This window comes from Ogataea parapolymorpha, chromosome II, assembly GCF_000187245.1.
Source record: "Ogataea parapolymorpha DL-1 chromosome II, whole genome shotgun sequence".
NCBI classification, from domain to species: Eukaryota; Fungi; Ascomycota; class Pichiomycetes; order Pichiales; family Pichiaceae; genus Ogataea; species Ogataea parapolymorpha.
This window is the reverse complement of record NC_027865.1, coordinates 168,740-185,881: the sequence shown is the minus strand read 5'-3', so window position 1 is coordinate 185,881 and position 17,142 is coordinate 168,740. Positions and strand designations below refer to the sequence as shown.

At 49.1% G+C, this 17,142-nt stretch overlaps 15 protein-coding genes across 15 annotated transcripts; 9 read left to right on the top strand and 6 right to left on the bottom strand.

Annotated features, from left to right (window-relative positions):
• Window positions 1–5: 5 nt before the first annotated feature.
• HPODL_05115 (uncharacterized protein) lies at window positions 6–359 on the bottom strand (the record flags this gene model as incomplete). The annotated part of the gene is made up of 2 exons (XM_014080973.1): window positions 6–284; window positions 318–359. 2 exons carry the CDS (start codon window positions 357–359, stop codon window positions 6–8), a joined length of 321 nt encoding a protein of 106 aa, XP_013936448.1.
• A 128-nt stretch (window positions 360–487) lies between these two features.
• HPODL_04633 (Vacuolar transporter chaperone 1) lies at window positions 488–907 on the top strand (the record flags this gene model as incomplete). The annotated part of the gene is made up of 2 exons (XM_014080972.1): window positions 488–515; window positions 567–907. The coding sequence occupies 2 exons, from the start codon at window positions 488–490 to the stop codon at window positions 905–907; spliced, it is 369 nt and encodes a 122-aa protein (XP_013936447.1).
• A 286-nt stretch (window positions 908–1,193) lies between these two features.
• Window positions 1,194–1,638, top strand: HPODL_04632 (40S ribosomal protein S24; the record flags this gene model as incomplete). The annotated part of the gene is made up of 2 exons (XM_014080971.1): window positions 1,194–1,196; window positions 1,234–1,638. 2 exons carry the CDS (start codon window positions 1,194–1,196, stop codon window positions 1,636–1,638), a joined length of 408 nt encoding a protein of 135 aa, XP_013936446.1.
• Window positions 1,639–1,718: 80 nt separating this feature from the next.
• Window positions 1,719–2,914, bottom strand: HPODL_04631 (cell division control protein 12; the record flags this gene model as incomplete). The annotated part of the gene is made up of 2 exons (XM_014080970.1): window positions 1,719–2,826; window positions 2,862–2,914. The coding sequence occupies 2 exons, from the start codon at window positions 2,912–2,914 to the stop codon at window positions 1,719–1,721; spliced, it is 1,161 nt and encodes a 386-aa protein (XP_013936445.1).
• Window positions 2,915–3,049: 135 nt separating this feature from the next.
• HPODL_04630 (anthranilate phosphoribosyltransferase) lies at window positions 3,050–4,135 on the top strand (the record flags this gene model as incomplete). Its single annotated transcript, XM_014080969.1, has 1 exon — window positions 3,050–4,135. One exon carries the CDS (start codon window positions 3,050–3,052, stop codon window positions 4,133–4,135), a length of 1,086 nt encoding a protein of 361 aa, XP_013936444.1.
• A 248-nt stretch (window positions 4,136–4,383) lies between these two features.
• On the top strand, window positions 4,384–7,107 carry HPODL_04629 (Early endosome antigen 1; the record flags this gene model as incomplete). The annotated part of the gene is made up of 1 exon (XM_014080968.1): window positions 4,384–7,107. One exon carries the CDS (start codon window positions 4,384–4,386, stop codon window positions 7,105–7,107), a length of 2,724 nt encoding a protein of 907 aa, XP_013936443.1.
• Window positions 7,108–7,143: 36 nt separating this feature from the next.
• Window positions 7,144–7,596, bottom strand: HPODL_04628 (uncharacterized protein; the record flags this gene model as incomplete). The annotated part of the gene is made up of 1 exon (XM_014080967.1): window positions 7,144–7,596. One exon carries the CDS (start codon window positions 7,594–7,596, stop codon window positions 7,144–7,146), a length of 453 nt encoding a protein of 150 aa, XP_013936442.1.
• Window positions 7,597–8,270: 674 nt separating this feature from the next.
• HPODL_04627 (Inositol-3-phosphate synthase) lies at window positions 8,271–9,842 on the top strand (the record flags this gene model as incomplete). Its single annotated transcript, XM_014080966.1, has 1 exon — window positions 8,271–9,842. The coding sequence occupies one exon, from the start codon at window positions 8,271–8,273 to the stop codon at window positions 9,840–9,842; it is 1,572 nt and encodes a 523-aa protein (XP_013936441.1).
• Window position 9,843: 1 nt separating this feature from the next.
• On the bottom strand, window positions 9,844–10,140 carry HPODL_05114 (uncharacterized protein; the record flags this gene model as incomplete). The annotated part of the gene is made up of 2 exons (XM_014080965.1): window positions 9,844–10,084; window positions 10,121–10,140. 2 exons carry the CDS (start codon window positions 10,138–10,140, stop codon window positions 9,844–9,846), a joined length of 261 nt encoding a protein of 86 aa, XP_013936440.1.
• Window positions 10,141–10,609: 469 nt separating this feature from the next.
• HPODL_04626 (Peroxisomal catalase) lies at window positions 10,610–12,133 on the top strand (the record flags this gene model as incomplete). Its single annotated transcript, XM_014080964.1, has 1 exon — window positions 10,610–12,133. One exon carries the CDS (start codon window positions 10,610–10,612, stop codon window positions 12,131–12,133), a length of 1,524 nt encoding a protein of 507 aa, XP_013936439.1.
• A 636-nt stretch (window positions 12,134–12,769) lies between these two features.
• HPODL_04625 (NADH-ubiquinone oxidoreductase subunit, mitochondrial) lies at window positions 12,770–14,236 on the top strand (the record flags this gene model as incomplete). The annotated part of the gene is made up of 1 exon (XM_014080963.1): window positions 12,770–14,236. The coding sequence occupies one exon, from the start codon at window positions 12,770–12,772 to the stop codon at window positions 14,234–14,236; it is 1,467 nt and encodes a 488-aa protein (XP_013936438.1).
• Window positions 14,237–14,382: 146 nt separating this feature from the next.
• HPODL_04624 (putative secreted protein) lies at window positions 14,383–15,330 on the top strand (the record flags this gene model as incomplete). The annotated part of the gene is made up of 1 exon (XM_014080962.1): window positions 14,383–15,330. The coding sequence occupies one exon, from the start codon at window positions 14,383–14,385 to the stop codon at window positions 15,328–15,330; it is 948 nt and encodes a 315-aa protein (XP_013936437.1).
• A 32-nt stretch (window positions 15,331–15,362) lies between these two features.
• HPODL_04623 (uncharacterized protein) lies at window positions 15,363–15,611 on the bottom strand (the record flags this gene model as incomplete). The annotated part of the gene is made up of 1 exon (XM_014080961.1): window positions 15,363–15,611. The coding sequence occupies one exon, from the start codon at window positions 15,609–15,611 to the stop codon at window positions 15,363–15,365; it is 249 nt and encodes an 82-aa protein (XP_013936436.1).
• A 50-nt stretch (window positions 15,612–15,661) lies between these two features.
• HPODL_04622 (uncharacterized protein) lies at window positions 15,662–16,252 on the top strand (the record flags this gene model as incomplete). The annotated part of the gene is made up of 1 exon (XM_014080960.1): window positions 15,662–16,252. The coding sequence occupies one exon, from the start codon at window positions 15,662–15,664 to the stop codon at window positions 16,250–16,252; it is 591 nt and encodes a 196-aa protein (XP_013936435.1).
• A 21-nt stretch (window positions 16,253–16,273) lies between these two features.
• On the bottom strand, window positions 16,274–17,029 carry HPODL_04621 (Phosphomannomutase; the record flags this gene model as incomplete). Its single annotated transcript, XM_014080959.1, has 1 exon — window positions 16,274–17,029. The coding sequence occupies one exon, from the start codon at window positions 17,027–17,029 to the stop codon at window positions 16,274–16,276; it is 756 nt and encodes a 251-aa protein (XP_013936434.1).
• Window positions 17,030–17,142: the final 113 nt, after the last annotated feature.

Here is a 17,142-nt window from a genome sequence, read left to right as displayed (position 1 = left end):
CTTATCTATTCTCGCCGTAGAAAAACTATGGTAACCACTAGCCATCCGTTGTCCAGCTCTTTTTTCAGCGTAGCCGTGCCATCCGTAGAACTATTCCACGCGGCACCAAAAAATGACTGGATCCCGCAATCGGCCTCCTTGGAATCGATCAGGTGCGCATTCACAACATACTTGTACTTGGAAGATGTTTGCGTCAGCTTGGCTAGCACATTTTCGACATACTCGGAAACATCGCCCTTGAAAAGCGTGTCCAGCTGGTCTGCCAGTTCTGTTTTGGTCACCGGCTGAAGTTAGAACAAATTGCCTCGCAAACTTACCAGTTTGTCGCCGTTGAGTAGATCCACCTCCAACGCAGACATGCCATCTCTGCACCGTAAAAAGTTGTCATATATTTTGCTGGCTGTGATTACGTCAGCACGTCAGCTGGCATATCTAACGCACGTGTGATAACAATAAATTTACTGCTGCTCGGACAGAATTCTTCTCCATGTCTTCGGCACCGCTTCTACAAGCTAGTAAGTATGGGCGATCGCAGATTGCTGCACCAAGGCCGCTCTAACACACAGCTCCCGGCAAGCGAATTGCTCTGCCCACCAGGGTCGAGCCTAAAGTGTTTTTTGCCAACGAGAGAACATTCCTCTCGTGGCTGAACTTCACCGTGGTTCTTGGATCGCTGGCTATTGGTCTTCTCAACTTTGGCGATAAAGTGGGGAGAATCTCGGCCTCGTTATTTACGCTGATTGCTATGGGCACCATGATCTATGCACTGGTCACATACCATTGGAGAGCCGCTGCCATCAGAAGACGTGGGTCTGGACCTTACGACGATCGGTTTGGCCCTACGATGCTTTGTTTCTTCCTGCTTATTGCTGTGATTGTGAACTTTGCGCTGAGAATAAGGGCCTAGGGTAGCAGCAATAAACAGCTACAGCTATGGACCGCAACAGTAACGAAATAGATTAATAGCAAAAGTACGTGTCATGCAGCAAACTGGTCCTTAGGGGACATGGTTGAATGTAAATCCCTGTCGGGCCCAGAAAGTGCCTGATCCATAGCCTGTCAACATACTTGGAGGGCCCCTGCTGTTGGATAAGGAGAGACGTGTGACTGTCTGTCACACCTAGCACCGACACCTCGCGCCATTTAATTTTTGTAAAGTTTTTCAGACGAAAAAAATTAGTATCTTGAACAAAATGGTAAGTAGACAGAATGAGCTCGAAACTAACATCGCAGTCTGACGCTATCACCATCAGAACCAGAAAGGTCATCACCAACCCACTGTTGAACAGAAGACAATTTGTCATCGATGTCATCCACCCAAACAGAGCCAACGTGTCCAAGGACGAGTTGAGAGACCAACTGTCTGCTCTTTACAAAGTTGAGAAGGACTCTGTCTCTGTGTTTGGCTTCAGAACCGCTTTCGGTGGTGGAAAGTCGACCGGTTTCGGTCTCGTCTACAACTCTGTTGCTGACGCCAAGAAATTCGAACCAGCTTACAGACTCGTCAGATACGGTCTTGCCCAGAAGGTTGAGAAGGCCTCCAGACAACAAAGAAAACAGAAGAAGAACAGAGGTAAGAAGGTCTTTGGTACTGAGAGAAAGGCCCAGAAGAAGGCCGCTAAGAGAAATGCTGATTAGAGAGATGTAATTTAAAGATTGAGGTTAGCAGAGCGTACTTTGCGTAAATAAGTAGTGTTTAATCCTTTTGGTGAAAATCTCTACATCCGTCCTTTCTTTTCCTTCAAGGCCTTGACTTGCTCCTCAAGCGTCTTGAGCTCGTTCTGCAGAGTAGCCAGATCGTGGTTCAGTCTGTTTTTCTCTGTGTGAATGTTCTGTTTCCACTGTTTGAACCGTTGATCTTCGTTTCTTAGCTGTTCGGCAAAGTAGCGCTTGATGCGCTTCTCCTCCTCCAAGAACTTCGGATTGCTTGAGAACCGGTCAAGCTTCTTGTCCAGAGCCGCCGTGCTGTCAGAATCGCCCTGAGTACCATCCTGCATCTTGATAGTGCGGAAAGTCTCGTAGTGCAGCTCGTTGGTGGACAGAATTAGGTCCAGCATGTTGGTTCTCAGAAGCAGGCTTCTCAACTTTCTGAAGTCGCAGTGCTGGTCGTTCTCCACGTCCACAAAGCCCCACGGATACTTTCTGCCCTTCACGTAAGTACCATCCACCTCGAACTCCTCCTCGGACCCAATCACCGCAAATGGCATGGACTCGATCAGCTGCTTGGCGTGTTCCGACGCAGCTTGGTCGTCCAGCTCAATTGGCGGCGAGTAGATCCGGATGTCCTGGACCTCGATGATCTCTCTTATTCTCTTCTTAAACTCAAGCATTTCATTGGGAGTCAGCGTATCCGCCTTGGCAATCACTGGAATCAGGTTCGCACGCGTGCCTAGCTTCTTCATCACCTCGATGTCCAGCGGTTTGAGCGTGTGGCCCGTAGGGCGAATAAAGTAGAGCACGGCATGGACACGTAGGTCCTTTCTGTTTGCACGCACAGGCTGGGTTTCTTGCTTCAAATACGAGTGGTGCTGGTCGTCAATGAAGTCAATGATAGGCTGCCAGGCGTTCTTGTTGTTGACGTTGTCTCCAAACCCTGGCGTGTCCACAACGTTGAGGTTCAGCTTGAAGTTCTTCTCTTCCAGCTCGGCCCGGACAATGTCGATCTCCACGGTCTTTCTGATCGGGCTGTTCAGTCTATTGCGCAGTTCTGGATGTGTCTTGAGAGTCGTCTGGAATAATGTGTTGATAAACGTTGTCTTTCCAAGTCCAGATTCGCCAGCAAGCATAATGGTGAACGTGGCCCCTTTCTTCGACACGATCTTGTACCTATTGAATTAGATTTGGGGGGAATTCTTACTTACCGTTGGTTAGGCAAATTCGTGATGCCGATCGGCTCAATAGCGGCTTGAGACATGGTTTTCGTTTTGTTGTGTAAATTTGTCGAACGCGTTTTCTAGTTTTCCAAATTAATCTACAAACATATGCGCTGTAAGCGGTGTAGGGGTGCCTATGGCGCACTTTTTCAACCGTAGATAAAATCATCGCTTCAATGTCCAAGGTGCTTACGCCGTACCTCCGCAAACTCGTGGACAATCCCGCGTCGTTTTCCGTCGACGACTTTGCAGCCGCCCTCCGGCTCGTTTTCCAGGGCCAGACCAACGACATCGAGCTGGCATCTCTCCTGACCGCTCTCCGTATCCGCGGCCTCGACTTCGACTCAGAATACATAGCCACCGCCGTTGAGACCATCCTGCAGTTTTCAGACGTCATCCCGGGCCACACCGTCGACCCGGACGGCTACATTGACGTGGTTGGCACCGGTGGCGATGGCCAAAACACCTTTAACGTCTCCACGTCGGCTGCCATCGTCGGCGCCGGAATGGGGCTCAAGGTGAGCAAGCACGGCGGCAAGGCGTCGACGTCGACCTCTGGAGCTGGAGATCTCATGACCAATCTCGGCGTCAAGCTGCACAAAGTGGACTCTAAAAGCGTGCCTGGAATCGTCGCGTCGTCGCGACTGTGTTTCCTTTTCGCTCCTGCTTTCCACCATGGAATGGCCAAGGTGGCTCCTGTGCGTGCCAGTCTCGGCATCCCAACTATCTTCAACATTTTAGGGCCGCTGTTGAACCCGATTCCTATCAAGGCCCGTATCCTCGGCGTCTACACCGAGGCGCTCGGCAAGATCTACTGCGAAGCAGCCGTCAAACTGGACAGAAAAAGCGGCAGAAAGCCGGCAGAAACCATGGTGGTCTTTGGCGAGGTCGTCCTCGACGAAATCGCGCCGATCGGTGCTACCAAAGTCTGGAGATATAATAAAGAGACCGACAAGATCGACGAGTTCAAGCTGCGTCCTGTCGATTTTGGACTGCCCGAGCATCCGCTGGAAGTGGTGAGGTCTGGAACACCAAAGGAAAACGCTGAGTTGCTCACAAAAATCCTCAACAACGAAGTTGACCTGTCACCGGGAGCACATCCAGTTGTCGACTATATATTGATGAATACGGGAGCTTTGGCCGTTGTGGGTGGCCTGGCGTCTTCCTGGAAAGAGGGCACTGAGCTCGCGCGGAAAAGTGTGAGCTCTGGAGCCGCGAAACAGGCATTGGATAACTTTGTCAAGGCAGTCAACGATATATAGGCCTGGTGTGATTATGTAATACACGTTTAGAAATTGGCGACGCGCAAAAAAAATAAAACATCTGTAAACAAACAAGAGTTTGTTATCATTGGGGTCTGCAGTTGCGCGTTGTCGACATGTTTTCGTCCCACAAGCCTCTTATTAATACTCCCCGAGAAGCTCGACGGGCGCAGAGAGGCTCTGGACTTGAGTTTACGCCAATAGGGGCCAACAGGAAACCCGTCATGTCCACTAGCGGGTATTTCCCGATGCTGCAGCGCAACATGGCGCAGAAAACGAGCATTGAGAACGGGTCGCCAGTCAAGCGAGGCAGCATCACCAATTCTTCTTTTGATGAGACATTTGATGTTCTAAACGACGACAACAGAGACGACCGTGTTTTTAGGGGAGCAGACATTTTGCCTGATTTCTCCGACAACGACACAGAGCCAATAGTGCGTGATGCCAAAAACAACGTGTTTGTGGAGGATGGCAGTAATTTGCTGCGCAAGCAGCACGACCAGGTGCAGAACTTGCAGGAAGAAAACCTAAATCTACGAATCGAGCTCCTGACTCTGAGAAAGTACCTAGAAGGCCAACCCAAGGACAAAGTCGATATCATCAATCAAAACGTTGAGCTCAGCCAGGAGAACGTGAACTTGAGAGACAGGGTGGAAGCTTTGCAACAGCAGTTGCGAGACGAAGACAAGGAGAACCTGCGATCGCACAATAAGAAACAACTTCGACACTATGAGCAGGAAATCGAGAAATACGAGGTGCAACTTCGCGACTTTGAGCATGTAAAACGCGAGCTGGAGGCCGAGCGTCAGCGCGCAGAAAAGAACGAGGACCGTGCACTTGATCTGGAGCAAGAGGTGCACACATTGATGGACGAGAAAGACCAACTACAAGCTTCGCGTGAAAAGCTGGAAGCAGAGCTCCGAGCATTGCATTCGCGGTTGGAGGATTTGCAGGACAATATCGACGACCAGTCGCACTCAAAGAGCAAGATAGACGACCTAGTGGACAATTTGAACGACGCCAATAAATTTATCGACGAGATTGGGGACAAGCTTGAGCAGAAAACAAGCGAAAACACAGAATTGAAGCGCAAGATTGAAAGCTTGGAATCCAAAAACGAGGAGCTCAAGTCCAAGAACCACCGATTGTCCGAGATCCTGGACCAGCTAAAGGACGAGATTCGTCATCTGGAGGACCGCAGATCAAACAGCACTATACGCAAACTTGAAGACGAAAACAGAGACCTACGACAAGAGGTGGAAGAACTGTTCAACCGCCATCAGCAAGACACCAAGACCATCACTAATCTACAGCTAGAGCTTCGCAAACTGGAGTCAGAGACCGCAGACCAAATGGGCAACGAATCGTATATCGATGCCGTTGAGGAAGAGAAAAACACACTCTACGACAATATTATTAAGCTGAATGAGAAGTTGAAGGACGCTGAACACAAGTGTAAGCGTTTGCAGCGCGAGCTCGAAGCCAAAGGCAAAGACCTTGAAGACCGTGAACTAGAATTGCAACGGCTGAGGAAACTTGATCGCGGTAGCAGCAGGAACGATATGATGGACACTGTTGAAGAATTACAGAACAAACTTATTCAAGAACGCAATAAGTTTGTCAATGAGATCGACAAGATGGACTCCAAGTTTGTGAGCGAGAAGAACGAGCTGTATGACACAATTGAAAAACTGCAACGCGAAAAGCTCGAAATTATCGAGGACTTCGAGAAAATTCAACGCGAGTACAACAATCTACTGGACAAAATGCATGACTCGCGCGCAAGCTCTGAGTTGCAGGATCTCGAGCGCGACTTTAAAAAGCTATCGTTTTCCTATGCCACTAAATGTCAGGAGCTGGAGGATGTGAGGTATGAGTCCGACTCGTTGGTGCGTGATCTAAAAGATGAACTTTCGTACAAAGAGGCCGAAATGAAAAGATTGCAGTCGCGGATCGAGCAAATGACCGCTGAGATTGATAAGCAAACCGGCCTGCACAAGTCTGAAAATAAGCTACAGCTCCGTGAGCTCATGGAGGATAAGAGACTGCTCGAGGAGAAGTATAGTGATTGTTTGCGTGAAAACAATCGTCTGAGACGACAGCTTGAGTCGATAAAGGCAAGGGACGATTTGGAGAAGCCAGATAGCTTGGAGATGAAGGAATTACGCAGAGAGTGCGATACTTTGAAAACTGAGCTTTCAATGAAGACGAAAGAGCTGGCTGAGTTGAATTGGAAACTGGATGATGCTCTTGAGGAGCGGAAACAGCTTGTGGAATCGATCTCCTCGCTTGATAGCGATCAACAGCGCGTCAGCGAAGAGAATCTGAAACTCACCACCGAACTGGAGGACTTGAAATATAAATTGAACTCGCGAGGCTTGCGAAAAGAGCTCGAACTCAAGGATATGGAGATCAAGAAGCTTGTGGATGACTACAACGAAATGAAGAACGACTTACTGAACAGGTACGACGCGCTTCGCAAAGAAAAGAATGCTCTTTCCCAAGAGCTAGACGAGATGCGTGCCAAGCTCGAGCGCTCCAAGGCCGCGCAAGAAGTGCTCTTGAGCAAGCAGATGAAGAAGACTGAATACCCGCTTTCTCCAGTCAGTCCCCAGCGCTCGCCAAGGTCGCGTGACCACTCATCGGACCCGCGTGTCAATTTGCTAGAGAGCCAGAAACAGCTGTTCAAGATCAAGTTGCAACAGTATAAGGACTGCAATTCTGATCTCAAGTTTGTGGCCAACTTTCTCACGCGTGAGCTGGAGAGTAAAGAGCGCGTCGTGGCCAGTCTTCAGAAACTGGGCGGAATCAGCAAGGAAAAACCCCAGCGGACTTTCCGCGCTGTGGCCCTGGCTGTACTTGCCAGCGTAAGGTTCAAGACTCGACTGGAGCAATTGAAGCAAAAAATGTTGGAGGAGCAACATGTGAAGAAGGCAATTGGCCGCTATAAGGAAGAGACAGTAGATGTATGATGGGCGAAATAGTGTAAATTAAAATTAACGAACGCATTATTTAAATTTTCGAGCGTGCGCATTCATTCGGCTCTGCACCGCTGTGAGACGCTGGTGGAAATCTTTGGTTATCATGTTCAATTGCTCAAGCTTATCAATTTCCAGGTTTATCTGGTCGCAATGGCTCAATAACTGCTTGATCTGGACTAACTTATCCTGTATCGCCTGGATGTCATGTTCGTGTTCTGTTTTTGAGCGGAGAACGTGTGACTCCACCCGTTCGCTCAGCTGGCTGGCCTGGTCCTGTATTTTGTACATTAGATAGTCAAAAGCTAGCGAAAGCTCTTTGACTTTCAGCGGGTCATCGTCGTCGTCATCGTCGTCGTCCAATTCTGTCTCTTCCGGTGCGGAAAAAGAAGCTGAGCCTGCAGACGGATCGCCATGCAAGGAGACCGCGTGGATGGTCGAGGTGCTCGTTCTTACTGTTATTTGCGAACTCTGATCATCCATAAAATTAATTGGTGTGAGGAGTTCATCTTATATGGAGCTAGCCCAAAGAGAAGGGGCAGCTCAAATTGTGACAAGTAAGTTGTCGGGAATGGTCCAAGAAATGTTACTGCGAGGTTTGTATGTGCACAATTGCTACCAACTAGTAATGGGGCAATGTCGGAATTTTGTAGTATATGCTCAAAGTGCCAGAATACATTATCAAAAAGAGGCTCATCTGAAACCCCCTACGGAACCAGGAACGAGAGCGAGCCCAACACATTCCGAAAAATTCCTGCTACCTTTTGGCATCATTTGCAGCATAAGCCAACGCGCCAGGGAGCAACTCCGGCAGTCCCTCCACCAATCAGAGACGGCTTTGTGTTGTTGTTTGCGAATCAGCTGTCGCACACCTTCCCAATTCGATCTCAAACGAGGCACAAGAGCATTCTTTGTGGTTCTGCCGGTATTATGCGCGCACATGCTGTTGGGAGAGGGCACGGTGCGCGGGGCTGCTCCACGGCCAAAATTTCCCCTTTGGGAAACCATGTTTTCGCCGATGGCCAATCACAGTGTGCGATTTTCGGCGAACACGCCGAGATGTGCTGTCCAGCTACAAAGGCTGCTCCAGCTCATATCTGGCGGCTCTCACTATAAATACGCATGCTTGCCCCCCATATGCAACCATCCAATTCATCATGACAGTCCAATTCGTCCCTCAAGTTAAAGTGCAGACAGACAAAGCCAAATTCTCCGAAAGCGAGCTCGTCACCAACTATGTGTACAAAAACGCCATAGTTGACAAGGAGGCCGACGGTTCTTTCGCTGTCAAGCCTTTTGAAGAGCCATACCACTTCAAGGTTGACCTCAAAGTGCCTAAAGTGGGTGTCATGCTCGTTGGCTTAGGAGGAAACAACGGAACCACCTTTGTTGCTTCCATCCTTGCCAACAAGAACAAACTGCAATTCCACACCAAAGAGGGACTGAAGACTGCCAATTACTACGGCTCGGTCACCCAGTCGTCCACCATCAAGCTCGGCATCGACTCCAAGGGCCAGGATGTGTATGCTCCATTCAATTCGTTGCTTCCTATGGTCAACCCTAACGACTTTGTCGTTGGCGGATGGGACATCAACGGTGACAACCTCGCTGCCGCCATGCAGAAGGCACAGGTCTTGGAGTACGACCTTCAGGAGAAGCTCAAGGACCAGATGAAGGAGATCGTGCCGCTGAAGTCGATCTATTACCCAGACTTCATTGCTGCCAACCAGGACGAAAGAGCAAATAACTGCTTCAACAGAGTTAACGGTGAGATTCACACCACCGGCAAGTGGAGCCACGTCGAGACCATCAGAAAGGATATCCGCGAATTCAAGGCCGCCAACAAGCTCGACAAGGTCATCGTGCTGTGGACGGCCAACACCGAGAGATACGCTGATGTGGTGTCAGGTGTGAACGACACGGCAGAAAACCTGCTCGAGTCGATTAAGAAGGACCACGAGGAGATCGCGCCTAGCACGGTTTTTGCCGTGGCCAGCATCCTGGAGCACGTCCCGTACATCAACGGAAGTCCGCAGAACACCTTCGTTCCTGGAGTCATTGAGCTTGCCGAGAAGAACCGCACCTACATTGGCGGAGACGACTTCAAGAGCGGCCAGACCAAGCTGAAGTCTGTGCTGGCACAGTTTTTGGTCGATGCGGGTATTCGGCCAGTTTCCATTGCGTCATACAATCATCTGGGAAACAACGACGGATACAATCTCTCGTCGCCAAGACAGTTCCGGTCCAAGGAGATCTCCAAGGCGTCTGTGGTGGACGACGTGATTGCGTCGAACGAGATTTTGTACAACGACAAGCTGGGCAAAAAAATCGACCACTGCATTGTGATTAAGTACCTGAACGCAGTTGGAGACTCCAAGGTTGCAATGGACGAGTACTATTCCGAGCTGATGTTGGGAGGCCACAACAGAATCAGCATCCACAACGTTTGCGAGGACTCGTTGCTGGCCACACCTTTAATCATCGATTTGCTGGTCATGACCGAGTTTTTGTCCAGAGTCACCTACAAAAAGGTCTCTGACGACAAATATGCCGACATGTACTCTGTGCTGAGTTTCTTGAGCTACTGGCTCAAGGCTCCGCTTACCCGGCCGGGCTACCAGGCTATCAACGGGCTCAACAAGCAGAGACAGGGTCTGGACAACTTCTTGCGTATTCTTATTGGTCTCGAGCCTTTGGACGAGCTTAGGTTTGAGGAGAGACTGGTGTAATTTAACATGACTTAATTTCAAATTCTTCCAAGCACTCAATTACCGTTTTGAGGTTCTCGATGGTGTTATTTGCCGCGACCCTGATCACCCTCTCGGAAACTCCGTCGAACGTGATGGTGAGGACGTTGTCGTCGACGGTGTAGACGGCCTGCAGCTCGCTGGGCTTGAGCGTCGGGTCGGGCTGGAGCGAACCCTGTGCGATGCGGGCCTGTTTTGCCGAGCAAAATGGGATCCGGTACGATCTAGACGGTCAGATAACAAAGATATGGTCTACTTACAGTCTGTGAGAGAACACCATAAGAGAAAAAATGTTGCACAGCCCGTTTTGAGAAGGAAATAACCGTAGCCTATATCAGTCACTCCTCGCACCGCAACGATTCTGCAATGATTGCGACTTCCTAATCCAGCCTTACAAATTCAAGCAACCCAATTGGCCCCACAAACGCAGCAAGTCCAAAATATCTGCTCGACCAGTTCGTGGTTTTTGCTGTACCCCGGCGGGTGAACGATGCAGAGTGTTGTTTGTTGAACACAATTGGTCATCAGCACCCAGTATGGATCTCGTGATTGGAGAGCAACTGTAGAGTGCCTCTTATTAATTATGCACCCAAGTCCAGAAACTCTCCTCAGATATGTCAGCAATTTTGCAACTAGTAAAATAATAGTCTATGCATGCAGGCGGGGGCAACGATAATATTCGAAGCCTAAGCAAAAATATATAAAGGCTCCTGGCCGCACCCCAACTCGGCTAATCACTGTTGCACAAAATGTCAAACCCCCCTGTTTTCACTACTTCACAAGGTTGTCCCGTGTCGGATCCCTTCACCACCCAACGGATTCCTCTGGATTCCACAGGCTACAAGTATGCCCCTCCAATTGGTCCATTGCTCTTGCAGGACTTCAAGCTCATTGACACACTCTCCCACTTTGACAGAGAAAGAATTCCAGAGAGAGTGGTGCACGCAAAGGGTGCTGGAGCTTACGGTGTGTTTGAAGTGACCGACGACATTACCGATGTTTGCAGTGCCAAATTCCTCGACACTGTTGGAAAGAAGACCAGAATTTTCACAAGATTCTCCACTGTGGGTGGAGAAAAGGGTTCTGCAGACACAGCCAGAGACCCTAGAGGATTTGCTACCAAATTTTACACGGAAGACGGAAACTTGGACCTTGTGTACAACAACACGCCAATCTTCTTTATCAGGGACCCAATCAAGTTCCCCCACTTTATTCACACCCAGAAGAGAAACCCGGCCACCAACTTGAAGGACCCAAACATGTTCTGGGACTATCTGACGGCCAATGACGAGTCTTTGCACCAAGTCATGTATTTATTCTCCAACAGAGGTACCCCTGCCTCGTACAGAACCATGAATGGTTACTCTGGTCACACCTACAAATGGTACAACTCCAAGGGCGAGTGGGTGTATGTGCAGGTTCACTTTATTGCCAACCAAGGCGTGCACAACCTGCTCGACGAGGAAGCTGGAAAGTTGGCTGGAGAAGATCCAGACTACACCACTAGGGACTTGTGGGAAGCAATTGAGAAAGGAGACTATCCATCGTGGGAATGTTACATCCAGACCATGACTCTTGAGGAGTCCAAGAAGCTGCCATTCTCTGTGTTTGACTTGACCAAGGTCTGGCCACACAAGGACTTCCCATTGAGACACTTCGGCAGATTCACTCTTAATGAGAACCCTAAGAATTATTATGCCGAAACGGAGCAGATTGCCTTCTCTCCTTCGCACACAGTTCCTGGAATGGAGCCTTCGAACGACCCTGTCTTGCAATCGAGACTGTTTTCGTACCCAGACACACACAGACACAGACTTGGAGCTAACTATCACCAGATTCCAGTCAACTGTCCATTGAAATCGGGATCGTTCAATCCTATCAACAGAGACGGTCCTATGTGTGTTGATGGCAATTTGGGCGGCACGCCTAACTACGCAAACGCTTACAACTGTCCTATTCAGTACGCTGTGAGCCCTAAGGCATCTGGCAACAAGCCAGACGAAAAGTATTCTGGAGAAGTGGTTCCATACCACTGGGAACACACCGATTATGACTACTTCCAACCAAAGATGTTCTGGAAGGTTCTTGGCAAGACGCCGGGCGAACAGGAGTCGCTTGTTAAGAATGTTGCAAACCATGTTTCTGCCGCTGACGAGTTCATCCAGGACCGTGTTTACGAGTACTTCTCGAAGGCTGAGCCTGTTATTGGAGAGCTGATCAGAAAGAAGGTTCAGGAGCTCAAAAGAAAGGCTTCTTCTCCATCCAAAATATAATCACGAATAAGTATTTATTGAATGACTATTAGTATATTTTTCATTATCTGCCTGATATTTTTTTCTCGTGATTATAGCTTCCTTATCTGGCAGTCCTGTCCGCCGTATCATCCTTCCTAAAACAGCACGAGATATCGGTGCATTATAAGAAGCGTATTTTTCCAATCTATATCTTTATTTTTCATCATGGCTTGTGGATGTTCCGGTAACAAGAGGACGCAGACCACCACCGTCCAGCGTCCACAGAATCTCATTTCTGAAAAGTCGTCGAAGCCATCAACCTGCTGTGGCGGCAAGGAGGAAACCAGGTGCAAGTGCGGATCTGCTTGCAAGTGTCCAAGCTGTAACACCACCAAGTAAGTATTGACTGATTCATCATGCTAACTCCCAGACTGTGAACAGTTTGTCCGGATGTGTTCAAATCATATAGAAGAAGAGTTCTTAACGATAGCAACTTTTACCATCCTCCTACGCGAATTCATTTTTATAAGCTTATGAATAATTTCTCTACTATACGCTAAAATTCGTAGCCATTTTTTCCCTAGTTATTTTTCCCTTCCGTTTTTTTACCCCACCGCAATTGCTATGTTAAAATTTAGCCATAGACATACGAGCGGTTTGACCAGGCGGGCGGCAATGATGGCCAGGTCGTTTGCCACGGTCGAAGATACACCCAACCGAGTTTACGGGGGTCTCGCAGATCAAGACAGGATCTTCCAGAACTTGTATTTGGGGAACTCCAAGAAACACGGAACCCCCAGCTACGATCTCAAGACTGCCATGAAAATCGGCGATTGGTACAAGACTAAAGAAATTCTGCTCAAGGGAGACACGTGGATCATTGATGAGATTAAGGCGTCCGGTCTGCGGGGACGTGGTGGAGCAGGGTTCCCCAGTGGGCTCAAGTGGTCATTTATGAATCCTCCCGGATGGAATAAAAACGTCGGGCCTCGGTATCTGGTTGTCAACGCAGACGAAGGTGAGCCTGGGACCTGCAAAGACAGAGAAATCATGCGCAAGGAGCCTCATAAGCTCGTTGAGGGGTGTCTTGTTGCAGGCAGAGCTATGAATGCAACCGCAGCGTATATTTACATCAGGGGAGAGTTCTACAACGAGGCAGTGACCTTGCAAAACGCTATCAACCAGGCGTACGAGGCCGGCTTTCTAGGGCCTGATGCCTGCGGATCTGGCTTCGCTTTCGATGTGTATATCCACAGAGGAATGGGAGCCTATGTGTGCGGGGAGGAAACTGCGCTCATCGAGTCTCTTGAAGGAAAGGCAGGCAAGCCGAGACTGAAGCCGCCATTCCCTGCAGGCGTGGGACTTTTTGGACGTCCTAGCACGGTTACCAACGTCGAGACGGTGGCAGTGGCGCCTACCATCTGTAGGCGTGGTGGAAAATGGTTCAGCAGCTTTGGCCGCGAGCGTAACTCGGGCACCAAGTTGTTCTGCATTTCGGGAAACGTGAACGAGCCTTGCACAGTTGAGGAAGAGATGTCGATCTCCATGAGGGAGTTGATAGACAAGCACTGTGGTGGAGTCAAGGGCGGCTGGGACAACCTACTTGCGGTGATTCCGGGCGGGTCTTCGACTCCTATTCTGAACAAGGAGACCTGCGACGATATCTTGATGGACTACGATGCACTCAGAGATGCCGGATCAGGATTGGGTACGGCAGCAGTCATTGTGTTCAATAAGCAGGCCGACGTCTTGCGTGGCATTCAGCGGCTCTTGGCTTTCTACAAGCACGAAAGTTGCGGTCAATGCACTCCATGCAGAGAGGGCTCTACTTACCTGTCGAAAATGATGGACAGATTCTACGTTGGTCAGGCCCAGGAAAAGGAGATAGATAAGGCATTGGAGCTGACCAAGAAGGTGGAAGGCCACTCTATCTGTGCCATGGGTGAAGCGTTTAGCTGGCCGTACCAAGGACTTGTGAAGAATTTCAAGCCTTTGATGATCGAGCGAATTAGAGAATACAAACGGCAGAATGGACTCGAAGACGGTGGCATGCAGTACGGTGGGTGGCATGATTCTGGTAGAGTCAAGGATGGCGAGGTTGTCAACAATCCAATGCCTAAAGAGGCATTCCATGGCCATTGAGCTGCAGGCCGCATATTCAAGTAGGTAACTTATTTATTTTTAGACCCTTTTATTGGACCCAACTTTTTTCACTTGGGAACCATGTTCCAAGATTTATGAACGTTAATCAATAAAAAAGGCTTAGATTTTTTTTCATCTTTATTAGCATGAAGGCGCACAAAATTTTGGCTCTGGCAGCCGTTTTAGCCTCTGTAAATGCTGTGTATCCTCCGGTTTCGGGAGACAAATCGATCAGCGATGCAGATCTGGTGACGATCCAGGCCACGGAAGCAAAGGACGACAAGAAGCTGGATCAACATCTGGAAAACCTCAAGGCCGGAGCAGCAAAGGGCTCAGAGGCATTGAACGCTGAAGCAGAATCTCCGCGCCACTCAGAGGTGTTTTTCATGTCGACGTCAATGATTGTGGTCAGCGAGATTGGCGACAAAACGTTTTTGGTGGCCGCGTTGATGGCGATGAAACACCCAAGAATGGTGGTGTTTTCCTCCGCTCTGGCTGCTTTGGCCCTCATGACAATTCTCTCAGGTGTTGTGGGGCATGTTTTGCCTAGCCTGATTCCTCATCGTGTGACGCAGTTTTTGGCAGGTGTGCTGTTTGTTGTTTTCGGAGTCAGCTTGCTTAGAGAAGGCTTGGCCATGTCGAAGAACGCAGGAATAGACGAGGAACTCGCGGAGGTCGAGGAGGAGATTGAGGTTTCGACGCTGAATCAGCGTTCGGGAAGTTTGGAAGAGGCCGCCGTGCCTGGCGCAGTTGCGAGAAAACCGATCTGGAAGGAGGCCCTGTCTCACGTCTCCAACCTTGCATCTTATATTTTGTCGCCGGTCTGGGTGCAAACGTTTGCAATGACCTTTTTGGGCGAATGGGGAGACCGCTCGCAAATTGCAACCATAGCCATGGCTGCCGGCTCTGACTACTGGATGGTTATTTTGGGAGGCGTCGTTGGTCACGCACTCTGCACGGGCATGGCGGTGATTGGAGGACAATTGCTGGCCACCAAGATCAGCATGCGCAGTGTCACTTTAGGAGGGGCCATTGCGTTTTTCATCTTCTCCGTGCTGTATTTCTACAATGCCTACTACGACATAGAGTCGTAGAAGCGGTATATTAATTATTAAAACTTTTAGTATCACTGATTGCTGCTCTTTCGGAGCTGCCTAATGGCACTTTGGGTTTGTTGATGCAGCGCCTCGAGCTCAATTTTTAAATCGTCCTCGTACTCTTGTATCATCTCATCGTCGTCTCTGTGCTGGATTTCGGGCGACTGCGAGCGTCGACCAGCCACAACAGCCTGTCTATCGTGTTTGGGTCTCTTTGTGTCCGGCACAGCTTCCAAGGTTCTGTCCTCGTGGAGGTCCTCAAATCTCTCTCGAGACATGTAGATCGGGAAAAACTGCTTATTTAATTTAATTTATTTTATTCTTTTTAATGTTTGGTGCCTCCATTCGCAGGTTTTCGAGTTTCTCGCCGAAACTTAACACGCCGCATTTTGATACACATTCCTTTGTCCAACAGCTCAGAAACTCAGGCTTCGACGCCAAAAAGGCAGACGCGGCTGTGGAAATTCTGAGCAAAGCCATTAACGATGGCATCGACAAGTATGCAGCAAATCTGATAACCAAGGAGACGTTAAACAAGATGTCGTACCAGCAGAAAGTGGATTTTGCCAAGCTGAAGGGTGAGCTTCAGATGATCGATAAGTCGGAGTTCAACAGTCTAAGGAACGAACACGAACGACTACGCAGCGACTTGGAAAAAATGCGCACGAAGTTCAAAGAAGAGATGAACAAGAGTTTGTCGGGAGTGAGGCTGGACTTAAATCTCGAAAAAGGACGGGTGCGCGAGGAGAACTCGATCTACGATCTAAAGATTAAGGAAACCGACACGAGAATCGACGAGGAAATCGCAAATATGAAGGTCCAGATCGAGTCTGTGAAAACGCAGGTGATGCAGTGGCTTTTTGGTGTTTGTACTGGTACGTTTGCCCTGGTGCTGGCATATGTTCGGTTGATGAGTTAACGAGTTGATTACATATCTCTATTATAGCTTGAAAAGCTCCTTCAAGATAGCCTGAGTGTCCTCAGGGTTCTTGACCGCATGTCCGATAGTTCTCTCGTCCGTGTAGATCTCGTAGTCGTTACCGCCCTTGTAGGCCTTGTCGCCAAAGAAGTGGATCTGCTCAAAGCCCTCGCTTTCGATGTGACGCAGACAATAGGTCTTGTCCCAGCCGGTAGGGAAAACGTCGAAAGAAATCTGGCCACCAATGGAGTAGGTCAGAGGCAAGTCTGGGAAATTGTCCTTAAGAGCCTGAACCATCTTCTCTCTGATCTTGTGCTCCAAGTCGTACTTCTCGTAGTCATTTCTCTCCTGGGTGGAGGCGTTTCTTCCAATTGGCGAAACGTTGACCATACCCTTTCTAAATTCAATAAACGTTCCTCTTCTGACTGGCAGGTCCAGATCGGCAAGGTATCTCAAGATAAACTTGGTCAGCTCGTTGTACTTCTCTTCGCCAATCCAGCCAATAAAGGATGCAGACGGAAGCGCTTGTCCAAGCTTGTAGGCGGTCAGACCGTTCTCACTGAAACAGAAATCAAATTGGTCCAAAACGTCGGAGCCCAGCTGCTCGACCTGCTTGGAAAAATCACTTCCTCCAACAAATCCAATAACACACTTCTTTCTCAGGGCCTGCAAAGTAGCCTTCATCTCTGGCGAGATGCTGAGTCTGGCTGGAGTCAGGGTTCCGTCAACGTCGAAAAGACAGATGGTCTTTGGCTGTTCTCTATCGGCAAAGGACATGGTATTTAAATTTTACGTGTCTAAATTTTTTTCGCTTACGTGGTTCCGGTTTATTTCTGTGCGTCAGTGCATGTCTCGATAATCCATCATCCAGGACATCAACGACGCGATCG